Source organism: Durio zibethinus, chromosome 10, assembly GCF_047325235.1.
Source record: "Durio zibethinus cultivar Kanyao isolate XHJ-2024 chromosome 10, ASM4732523v1, whole genome shotgun sequence".
Lineage (NCBI taxonomy): Eukaryota > Viridiplantae > Streptophyta > Magnoliopsida > Malvales > Malvaceae > Durio > Durio zibethinus.
In genome coordinates, this window is record NC_143171.1 from 28953465 (window position 1) to 28965846 (window position 12382).

At 31.1% G+C, this 12382-nt stretch overlaps 1 protein-coding gene across 16 annotated transcripts; it reads left to right on the forward strand.

Annotated features, from left to right (window-relative positions):
• The first annotated feature begins 3865 nt into the window (after nucleotides 1-3865).
• LOC149516659 (putative disease resistance RPP13-like protein 1) lies at nucleotides 3866-12065 on the forward strand. 16 transcript variants are annotated; one of them, XM_089767212.1, is made up of 13 exons: nucleotides 3866-8352; nucleotides 8561-8656; nucleotides 8946-9113; nucleotides 9273-9656; nucleotides 9877-9966; nucleotides 10095-10139; nucleotides 10260-10300; nucleotides 10763-10808; nucleotides 10896-10996; nucleotides 11095-11194; nucleotides 11340-11412; nucleotides 11506-11572; nucleotides 11719-12065. In XM_089767212.1, the coding sequence occupies exon 1, from the start codon at nucleotides 3974-3976 to the stop codon at nucleotides 8267-8269; it is 4296 nt and encodes a 1431-aa protein (XP_089623338.1). In that variant the 5' UTR covers nucleotides 3866-3973; the 3' UTR covers nucleotides 8270-8352; nucleotides 8561-8656; nucleotides 8946-9113; nucleotides 9273-9656; nucleotides 9877-9966; nucleotides 10095-10139; nucleotides 10260-10300; nucleotides 10763-10808; nucleotides 10896-10996; nucleotides 11095-11194; nucleotides 11340-11412; nucleotides 11506-11572; nucleotides 11719-12065. The 16 variants fall into 16 exon arrangements, with proteins under 16 accessions (XP_089623338.1, XP_089623336.1, XP_089623332.1 ...); XM_089767210.1 differs by having other exon boundaries at nucleotides 10785-10808; XM_089767206.1 differs by having other exon boundaries at nucleotides 9273-9438; nucleotides 9534-9656; nucleotides 10763-10996.
• Nucleotides 12066-12382: the final 317 nt, after the last annotated feature.

The following is a 12382-nucleotide window of genomic DNA, read 5'->3' on the forward strand; positions in this document are numbered from 1 at the left end:
TGACGTTTTATGGTACAAACGTCACTAAATTATTTATTTAGTGACATTTTTGAACACAAATACCGTGAAATTGAGAAATGTATTTTTTTTTAAATAAAAATTTTTTGTTAATATTTATTATTTCATAAACGAGTTTAAATTCATATACTAACATTAATATAAACTTAATTCACGTTCAAATATGCATCTAATTAACGTAAAATTTAATAATTAGTATAATAACATTCAAATTTTTTAATACATTAATAAAATAAAAATTAAAATGTATGAAATTGATGATCGCATACATTTTGAAAACTACCAATTGATGAAGGAATTTTTCTACTTTGGTCACTAGCATTCTTAAGAATCTACTGAATAATAACATATAATTTTTAACATTTCATTGTAAGCTTTTTTGATATTAAGAAATATAAATATATAAAATTTTTAATTTAATTTCCAATTCTAAATTTAATATATATATATAATATTTAAATCAAATAAAAAATTAATCAAAATCAAATTAAACACTACAATTTCAAATCTTGATTATTTATTTTTCAATTCTACTAATGAGTTAGGACAAATTGTAGCTGTTCAACTCAATTATTCAAAACAATATCAGCCTAACCATTTACTATTCCATCAGCTTTTGTTAGTTCTGCATGCGTCCAGAAAGGCACGTGACATATCATTAAGACACCAAAGCCACCTGCAGGTCAGCTGTAAAAATAAAAGATTCCAAAAATCTTTTGACATATCATCATTTCATTAAAAAAGATACGTGAAAAAATTTGAACATTCTGAGCAATTATCTTTAAAATGATTTTATTAGCAATAAAAGTGTAAAAATTAATTTTATTATGATTAAGATACCAAACCTCACCTCATTTTTTTCATTTTGTTTAGTTCGAAAATGGGGTGCCAATTTGAAAATACAGTACTTATCATGATTTTTTGTTCTCCTTCGATTTCATTTTGTATGTTTTTTAATGATTTTTTTGTTAAATAAATTTAATTTTAACAACTTTTTAAAATATATATTAAATCAAAGCTTTTATAAATATATTTAAAATTTTTGAAACTCAATTTTATAATTTTTAATAAAACTAATTAAAATTGAGTTAGCTAAATTAAAATGTTAATAAAAAAATGGAACAGGAAAAATGTATTATAGAAGACAATGAAATCCCTCTGTCTCTTTTATTTTTTTCAATTTTTTTAGATGTTTCAAAATTATATTATATAATGTTTTGAATATTTAAAATTTTTGTTTTTTATATTTTAAAATAATTTTTATGATTTTTTAATTTTTTGATATTAAAAATTATGACACTTTAATTTTATAGAAAAATTTTAAAATTTAATATTAAATATATTAAAATTAAATTTTTTTAAAATTTCGTAAAAATCAAAATATAACAAATGTTTTGAGATGGAAACAGCAATGGTCGAAGGCTCCACGTGTTAGTATGAACCAATTTTTTTTTTTTCTATAACTTCCTTTCAACTGTAGAAAAATTAATTTCGTTTTTCAAGTATGCGACTTTCGCCGTAATTGTTAATTTCGTTTTTGTATGAATTGTATTAATTAATATATTTTAATTATATTAAAATATAATATATTTAAAAAATTCTTTTTGTATTGAATTTGATAGCGAGTAATGTCAATTATTTTGTTAACTTCGATCGGTTTTGTGAGTTTTAATAAAATAATATATTTTAATCTATACGTGAATATTAAATATATTTTAAAATTTTTATTTATTTTTTGTTATTTAATTATTTTTAATTTAATACAAATAAAATTAATTAATAAAATTATTTTTAAAAATTAATTTTTTTATTTTTTCAAACCAAATTTTGTATTTTGTATGTTGTTTTTCGAGCCAAAATTTATAAATATTTTAATTTTTTTTAGAAAAATAATTATGCTTCTTTTATAAAATTTAATAATCATAAAATCTTAGTTAGTTTTTTCATCATTTTATTTTTATCTTAATATTTATATAAAAAAATACTTATTTAATATGATATGATTAGATTAAATATTTAAAAATATTATAAAAAATTTATGATATTATTTTTATGCTTTAAATTAATTTATTTAATTTTTAAAAATATTAGATATTTGTTTTATAAATTAATAATAATATTATAGTATACAAATTTATATATATTTATAAATATATTTATACTAAATTAAAAAATTTAAAATAATATGTCAAAAAGACTGATGCTTATATATATCGTTTTTTTTTTTAAATTAAAATATTATTTGATACGATCAACCTTGACTCCAACACAACTAATGTTCAACGTAATTCGATTCTGGTAGTTTCCCATTTGACGCGAGAATTCTTGAAATAAAGTGAGGTTCTTTAATTTATTTAATTATATTATTATTTTTGAAAAGAAGTGAGGTTCCTTTGACATGGAGACGAATGAGTGAGGACAAATTTGAATTGTTCATCCCAATTATTCAAACTCAGACATTATTATTAAATTATTCATACACCAGCTGTCATTAACACTGCATTTAAAACCCTAGTGGCCCTGCTATAAAAGTAAAATGATTCCCAAAATTACTGTTCAGAAGAAAAAGACTCCACAAAAATTAATCTCCACCGACAGAAACAGACGTCTTACAACTTTCTTTTTAAAAATCCACAATGAAATTTGATTATTTGATTGTGAATATTCAAGTGAAAGGATTAAAGGATAAATTAAATAAAAATTAAATAAAAACTCTTTTTTGAATATTCTCTACTTTCAATTACTTCTTCTAAGCAATTAAATTTATTTTTATTTTTTTATTGTTATTCATAATTAAAACAATACTAATTTGTAAAAAATTATAAAATAAACTAAAAATAATTTAGGTTTATTAAATATTAGTAAATTATTAATTTATGTTATTTTTTTAAAATTAATATTTAAAAATAAAATATTAATTTAAATTATTTTTTATTAAAATCAATTTGAGTCATTTTGAATACTCAAATTAATTTAAAGTCACGTTATTTACGAATTCGAATTACTTTTAGATCAAATTGAGTGAGCTCAAATTATCAACTTTTTCGATTAAATTTAATTCGTTGAATTCAACCCATTTATTTTTCAAACACCATTTCCTTTTGTTAAAAACATCTTTGTCAACTTTTGTTAGTGGCAATTCCACTTTAGTTTGTCGCAATTATTGCGTCTGCAAGTAGGACAAACCATAGCCTTAGGAAGGCTAGCATTAGCAACGAAAAGAGTTTCCAAAAATATAGTATCATATAATATAGTCTCCAATAATACTATTTACTTGTATTTAATTTGACATTATTACATTATTTGTATTAATATGTTTAAATTTAGTGATTAAAATATTTAAAAATAAAAAAAAATCGAATTTGCGAATAAATTTTCCAAGGATTAATATATAATTCATGATTTTCTCGTCAATTTTTTTTTAGACATGCATTTAAAATTTTTTATGCCTTTTTACTGAATTATCCAGCACACTATTATTTTAAAAATCACAAATAAAAAAATATATAGGATGACAATAGAATTAGCAAATATATATACACCAAATCTGTTGATAAAACTTGGGAAGTAATTGAACGTATATATTTCCCCTATTTCAACATTCAAACATGGAAATTACCAAGAAAAGGGGAGTTAAGGGGGTGGGGGTTTTGTTGTGTAGTATCGATGAAATTGCAGAAAGAACTCAATTGAAATCCCCTTTTTTACCAAAAGCCCGCAGTGGCAGTGCTAGTGCGTTCAAAAAGTTGAAGCCGCGTTAATGTGGGTCCAATATTGACTTGTAAAAGATTCCGCAAAATCAACGAGCAAAAGAAACATAAAGAAACAAAAAATCATCCATACATTACAATTCATCTTTATCCAACTTCACTTTCTTCCGTTAACTCAAACTCTTTTCTCAATTTTCTCTACTCTCATTTCTTCATATAATTTCTTGCAACAACGCAATCCAGCCATGTCTTTGCTTGGAGCCCTGTCCGCTGTACGAGAAGTTGTTGTCTCCAAGTTCTTTGACTGTCTCCTAGACAAGTTGATTTCTTCTGAATTCCTGCAATTTGTTAGTGAAAAACAGATTCAAGAAGAGCTCGAAAAGTTGAAGAAGGAATTGCTGAAGATTCGTGCGCTGCTTGATGATGCTGAAGAGAGACAGATCAAAGATCAATCTGTGAAAATCTGGTTGTCAGACCTTCAAAACTTGGCATACGATGTGGATGACATTGTGGACGAGCTTGAAACCGAAAGTGCCAGGCGCAATTTGATGTTGGAACGTCGTGGTAGCTCAAGTAAGAAACGCAGATTCATTTCTGATCCACTCATCAGTGTTTTCAGTAACAGCGGCATGATGTCAAACATAAAAGCTATCACTGTCAGATTGACAGATTTAGAGCCTCAGAAAAATCAGTTGCAACTGAGAATAATTGACTGCTCGAAATCCAACAGAATAAAAGAAAGGCAGCAGCCTACTTCTCTGGAGATCGAAACTCAGGTGTATGGCAGAGACAAAGACAAGGAGACAATACTTGAATTGGTCTTCAACGGTGATGATGACGGAAATTTTGTGATTCCCATCGTTGGAATGGGAGGGATCGGTAAGACAACCTTGGCCCAACTTGTTTACAATGATGCTACTGTTCACGATCATTTTGATCTCAAAGCATGGGTTTGTGTTTCCGATGATTTTGATGTCACAAGAATAACAAAAGCAATTTTCCAAGCAGTCACTTCAGAGCCATGTAATGACAATGATTTGAATTTGCTTCAAAGAAAATTAAAGGAGAAGTTGTCAGGGAAAAAATTTTTGATTGTTTTGGATGACGTCTGGAACGAGAACTATCATGACTGGACCATTTTACAATCTCCTTTTCTAACAAGGACTCCGGGAAGCAAAATTATCGTGACAACAAGAAGTTTTGCTGTTTCATCTACAATGGGTGCTTCTCTTGCTCATTCTTTACAAGTTTTGTCAGAAGATGATTGTTTGTCTGTATTTGCTCAACATGCATTGGGAACAAAAGATTTTGGAGTACATCCAAATCTAAAAGAAGTTGCTGAGAAAATTGTGAGGAAGTGCAATGGCTTGCCTTTGGCCGCTAAAACCCTTGGAGGCTTGCTTAGTACTAATGTTGACCTTGATGCTTGGGAAAAAATATTGGAGAGTGAGATATGGAAGCTATCAGACCATCAGTGTGGTATAATTCCAGCTCTTCAATTGAGTTACCATCATCTTCCTCCACATTTGAAGCGGTGCTTTGCATATTGCTCCATTCTTCCTAAGGACTATGAATTTCAAGAGAGAGAAATAATCTTGTTATGGAGGGCAGAGGGCTTTTTACAAGGAGCAAGAGATAAGCATAGCATTGAAGATCTAGGCCACAAGTATTTTAGAGATCTAGTATCGAGGTCTCTTTTGCAAATATCAAACAAAGATAGATCTCGATTTGTTATGCATGACCTCATCAATGATTTGGCTCGATCAGTTGCCGGAGAAATATGCTTCAGAATAGAGGGTGATCAGCAAATTTCAGAGCATGCTCGCCACTTATCTTACATTGGTGGTGAGTATGATGGCATAAAAAAATTTGAGGGCATCAGTAAAGCGCAATATTTACGTACTTTTTTGCCATTTAGGTTTTCTAATTATATGTGTGACTACATAACTAATGATGTTCTAATGCATTTGTTGCCAAATTTGAGATGCCTAAGGGTGCTTTCTTTGAAAGGGTATCTTATCTGGGAGTTACCAGATTTTATCAGAGATTTAAAACACTTACGGTACCTAGATTTTTCTGGCACTCGTATTAAATGCTTGCCGGAGTCCATAAGTACCCTCTATAATTTAGAAACCCTTCTATTAAGGGAGTGTCAGATGCTTGAAAAGCTACCTTCAGATATGGAAAACCTAGTCAACCTATGTTATCTTGATATCACAGGTGCAGTTGGATTAGAAGGCATGCCAAGTAATTTTTGCACGCTAAGTGATCTTCAAACACTATCCAATTTTGTTTTGCAAAAGGGCAAAGGATGTCAAATAAGGGAGCTAGATGGTTTATCAAATCTCAAAGGTCAACTTTGTATTTCAGGGTTAGAGAATGTGGTTGAACCTCAAGATGCATTGAAGGCTAAGTTACATGATAAGTTAGGACTGGATCAGTTAGAATTGATGTGGAGTGATGATTTTGAGAATAGAAATAGAGAAATCGAAACAAAAGTGTTGGATTTACTTCATCCTTCCAGAATGCTTAAGGAGCTTGTCCTCAAGTTTTATTATGGTGTGAGGTTGGCGGTATGGATAGGGGATTCTTCATTCAATAAGTTACTATCAATATGCCTTGAATGTTGTCCAAATTGCACATCATTGCCATCAATTGGGCAATTGCCATTGTTGAAAAAATTATGCATCAAGGGATTGGACAATGTAACTAGCGTGGGAGTTGAGTTCTTTGGAAAGAATGCACCAAATGCATTTCCTTCATTGGAGACTTTAGAATTTGAAAAGATGCCTAAATGGGAGAATTGGAACTTTTGTGAAGTTAACGAGGAAGCTAAGAAGTTTTCTAATCTTCGTGAGCTTCGTATTGTGAATTGTCCGGAACTGTTGGGGAGTATACCGGAAAATCTTCTTTCTTTGGAGAAACTTGTGATTTGTGATTGTAAGAAATTGGTGATTTCAATTCAAAACCTTCCAATGCTTTCAGAATTGGATATTGAAGGGTGCCAGGAGGTAGTTTATAAAGGTTTTGTAGACGGCAGCTCATTAAAAAAAGTCTGTTTTTCAAGAATTCCCAAGTTTACTTGTGCAGCAGAATGGTTGACGTTAGGATCAATAAAAGTGGAATCCCTTAAGATCGAAGATTGTGAGGAATTGTGCTCTTTGCAAGAGAACAGTTGGGGATTGCTAACTCAGTCGATGTCACTTGGTGAATTGAGTATTGGAAAGTGGTCACAACTTGTCTCCATAGGGGCAGAGGAGGAAAGAGAAGAATTGATGCAATTGAAGATCCCTTGTACCATTCAAAAACTGACAATAACGGATTGTGAAAGGTTAGAAAAGCTATCAACAACTTTGCACTACGTATCATCACTTAGGTTTTGGTCTTGCCCAAATCTGATTTCTCTTTCAAACAACAATTTGCCTTCGAATCTAAAAATCCTAGACATTGGTTGTTGTAGAAATATACAGTGTTTGTTCGAAGAGGGAGAGAATGTTAACATCGGCAGTGTATGTCTTCTTGAGCAGTTGAATATTAGCAACTGTGCATCTCTGATTTCTCTTTCAAAGTACAATTTGCCTTCGAATCTCAAAAGCCTAGCGATTAGTGATTGTAAAAATTTACGGTGTTTGTTGGAAGAGGGAGAGAATATTAACCTCAGCAGTGCATGTCTTCTTGAACGGTTGTATGTTTACAATTGTCCATCTCTGGTATCTTTATCATCAAGAGGGGAGTTACCCACGAGGCTTAAACGACTTGAAATATACGGTTGTGAAAAGCTAGAGTTCATAGCTCAAGAAATTCAAGATAACTCTTCTCTTGAAGGTATTAGTATCTTTGGGTGTGGTAATATTAAGTATTTACCTCAAGGCCTGAACAGGCTCAGCCATCTCCAGCGCATAGACGTATGGAATTGTTCAAATTTGGTTTCCTTTCCAGAAAGTGGTTTGCCCACCTCAAACCTCAAAGTCCTCCGCCTCCGTTCATGTGAAAAACTCCAAACTCTGCCCGACGGTATTCACAACCTCAGCTGTCTAGAAGAATTAGAAATAAATAATTGTTCAATTCTGACATCCTTCCCAGAAGAGGGCATTCCTACAAATCTCAAACGTCTTGCCATCGAAGGACCCAACATCTGTAAGCCACTAATTGATTGGGGATTGCATAGACTTACTTCTCTTAAAGTTCTCTCGATAGAAAATGGGTGCCCCGATGCAGTGTTGTTTCCACAAGAAGAGATAGGAATGACGCTACCCTGCTCTCTCACCTCTCTCGGCATCATCAATTTCCCAAAACTAGAAACCCTATCCTCCAAGGGCTTTCAGGACCTCACCTTTCTGGAGTTCTTGTCTATCGATTCTTGCCCAAACCTCAAGTCTCTTCCGGAAAAGGAGATGCTTTCTTCGCTTTTGGAACTATTTATTTGGAGTTGTCCAGTGCTAAAAGAACGGTGTGGAAGGGATAACGGACCAGAGTGGTCAAAGATAGCCCTTATACCTTGTGTGCAAATTGATCACAGCAACGTCTATGATTCCAGCTAATTCTGTTTCAGAGGATAATGGTTCAGACAATAATTCTTCAGGGCAGCAAAGTTGACAAGAAAGTTAACGACTCAAAGTCGCAAGTATGTCAATTTCAAATTTATTATAACCCTTACAAAATTTTTTTGTTATTATATTCCTTACAAATTCAAATTTATACACTAAAAAGAAAGGAAAACACTTTGAATTTATTTTATTAATCTTCAGACATTTAATTATTTTTACGTTCATAGTCCTTCGATTTTTTTGCATTAATTCAAAAAAAATTGAGATTTTTGGTTATTTTTGCAGGATATGATATTAACTATGACCTTATCTACAAAATGCTTGTTATCTGCAGAGGGTAAAGATTGAAGTTTCAGAAAAGGATTTTCTTTGGTTTTTTGGGTAAGTAAAGTGATTTTTTCTTTTTTCTATAAATAAAGTCATTTCATAGCAAACCATCCATGCTTTGGCATTAAATTGAAACCTTTTACGCAAAAACCTACCAATTTTGATAACACACGTATAGCTCTTTCTATTTTCAATCCAAATATTTACTATTTTGGAGCATTAGCAAATTTTTTTTTATCATATTAATGGTTGAATTGAAATACTAAAGTAGAGGCTGGTCAAGTTGACCATGACATTTTTATCCTTGTTTTAAACTATGATTTAGTCTATTTGGTTTTTGTAGGACCTACCAACTATGGATGTCTGGAAGGTTGAATGATCCGTGAGACCATAGCTGCAGTTGTGAAAATAACATTGGTTGCATCTGGAAACTCATCTTCTTTAATCAATAGTTCCGAACTAGTATAACTAAAGGTTCTTTCATTTTATTGAAAAGAATCAGAAAATCCAGGTATGTCTTTTTGAAAACAATAATTTTTTCACGTTAACAATATTTTTGGGATAATTTTACGTGTTTTAATTTCTTCTATAGTTATTGGACATGTAATTATTGGGAGTTATGATCCATCACTGCAACATTTTAAGACGCCCTCATTGTTTGTTCTTGCAGAGTTCCTGAGCTCAACTGTGAAATAACGGCCTATCATCTATGAATACATGGATAAAGGATTCATCTATTACTTGAAGGTGGAAAAAAAACAACCATTTCATCTCGCCGAGAAGAAAATGGCACAAGTAAAGAGTATACCTTCTTCCATATTTGTAATGAAACCTAAGTATGGAAGTTAAAAGTTCCTTTTTATTCTTCTCTTTTACACTACTTTTAATAACCTTCATTATTTATATATTTATAATTGTACATTGCTAATAGAATGGTGCAAAGCAAGGTGATAAAGAACAAGAGTGGCTCAACACTGTCCACGTGCTCTTTTCCAAATTGATGATAGTTTCATCTGTTATCAAGAGGAACTTGACTGAAACCAATTAGACCCACGTATGACAATTTGGAAATGCATTGGAATAGTTGTAACACTTAGAACTTTAGGAGGATTTTGGTCCACAATTATATGTGATATTGCATATAAAAAACAATTTTGAGAAATTTGCATTGCCAGTGACCAATTCTTGCATATGTTACATGTGGCATAGAAAGGTTTAGTTTATTTGATTATATTTCAAAGATGAAATTGATTGTATATTCATCTATGATCCAGAGACGACAAATGGAAAGCTGTTTAATCTCTGAAAAGTAAAGGGAAGAATGAATGACTACAAATTTACATTATCCTTTGCTTATACTTAAGGTTAGGTATTTCAATTTGGAAAAGCTTTTCCACTTTCTTCCTAATGGATTTCCAATTCCAAAAAACAATGCTGTTCATCCTACTTCCATTTTGAAGCTTATACGATATTATCATTGTTCATTTTTCAGGGTATGCGGGGAGTCTGTACCACCTGTCACATGGATCTTTATCTGGTGTCTGTCTTTCCTGTCAATTTGATTTTCATCCTTTTTGTAGTATGAAATGACATTAATTAGAACCTGCATCCCAACTTTGAGTTAGGAAAAAGGAAACTGATAATTTTCTGTTTACAGGCATTCATTGAAGTTGCGGAATGTGCGAGACAGTGTAGATGGTAAGAAGCTAGTTTTATTTAATGTTCAGCTGTTTACATGTTTATAGCTTCTTTTTGTACTTCAATTTCAGTAATTTCAAACCAATTGGAGCTCAATGAAGGTCTACAAGCTAGTCCAATACTGAAACATGGTGTGAAAATGGATAATGGGAGGAAGAGATATTAATTACCAACAGAAATAATACTTTTTCTGATATAAAATTAAAAATTTTGCTAATTCTGAAACCTTTGATAAAGTCTTTTATTCCTAAATTACTTCTTATTTGCATGTTAAATTACAAAACTTTATTATTAATTGCTTTAATTGATAGATATTTTAAAAACTGTTTTATGTTTTCATATCATTTGATTATTTCTCAAAGAAAGAGTATTTGTTCTTATTGCATGTTGTTTAACCTATAGATTACAATTTCTAAGAAATTGATGTGAAACCTTTAATTTTTTTTCTATTTTTTTTATAAGATTGTAATAAAACTTGAACCAGGGAACTTAAAGAAGATAAAAAATGGTAAGTGGCAGTGCGGCACAGATACTGTTTCTTACCAGAACAGGCAATGCAGGACATATGTTGTTTCTTACCAGACCAACTGTACAGATGCATTGAGCTTATGCTTTATGGAGAAGCTTCCCTGCCTGTGCCTCAATGTCTGAGAAATGTAGATACTGTACCAGCAGTGACGTTGAACCTAGGCATCAGTATGTGACACCATTGATGCAATGACTAAAAGAAACACCTAAGCTTGTTCTCTTCTTTTCCACTAAACCATCTTAACTGGTTGAGTTTTTCTTTGTAGTCAATCCATGCCATTGTTTTAAGCCGTCGGTAAAAGTGGGTACTATTTTGTTTGGAGACATGATGTATCCTGGTTACAAGCATGTTAAACCACTTAAAAGGTAGCTAGTAACGAAATACAGATTTCTTGCTTTATGATTTTTGGTAGCATGGAGATGCTGATAATTATGATTTGCTTCTGAAATTCAAATCTTGAAGAAAGTATCTGAAGTAATCTTGATGTTTTGAAATTGATTTTGTGGGCAGTGTGCAAGGTTTACAAATTACAATCTGTGTACATTGTGATTACTGTAGCAGGCTAACGCAAGTCGGAGATCAGGTATATTTCAAATCTAAACAATATTTTGTTCCATCTTATTTGAATAAGTAAATCAAAGTTCCAGACCATTAATCCTGCTTCTTGAAATACAAGAACTCTTGGATCTCCATGTGGATTTGGCTTTCTGGCCTATAAAAGGACTATAAGGGTTTACGAAGAGGTTAGTAAATTCTACGAGACTTTTACATGTTATCTATATTTACATAAATGAAAGAGAAATGGACTATACTAAGCTTTGATTGACTTAAATACATGTTATCTTTTAAATACGTGGAGGTTTAATTTGATTATTGATGTTCGTTGCAGTTCAAATTACAGAAGCTGTTGTTCTACAAAAGCAAATGAAGTTTAGAAATGCAAATAGAAACAATTTGCAACAATCACCAAATCTAGGTAGGTAGAAGGACAATGCTACTCTGATTCCTCTGCTGCCACTACCATTCACCATAGCCTTGTGCAGCTTGATCGGCTAATATCAACTTCTTTGCCTTGATCAGAACTGAAATGATAAATGATGAGAGATAACAATGATAATAATATCAGTGGCACTGTCATATTGAATTTTCAATTTCCTTTTTACTGTTTCATGTGCTTGGAAAATATTTTTATTTGCTTCGACTTGATATTTTATGAGATTATTTTTTAACTTTTCATGAGATTGTGTCTGTGTGCTAGGTGATGATTATGATTCAACTTTAAGACAGATCTACATATATAGATAATGTTCATAGATACTCAAAATTCTTTAAAACACTCTTTTTGTCAATAAAATTAGTAAATTTATCAATTTTTTTTTATCTGTTATAAGTGAACACTTCAATAAAAAAAATCTTATATCCGTCATTGATTCAACACTGCCAATTTTGGTTTAATGCACATATATTAGACTATGTACGAAGCATACCTTCCATTGTAACCCTGTGAAGACATGGGATCCCATTCTCTGCTGTTATGGACCTTGCAATCACAA

Coding starts and splice junctions, on each gene's coding strand:
- LOC149516659 (XM_089767200.1), top strand. CDS start 3,974: ATGTCTTTGCTTGGAGCCCTGTCCGCTGTACGAGAAGTTGTTGTCTCC.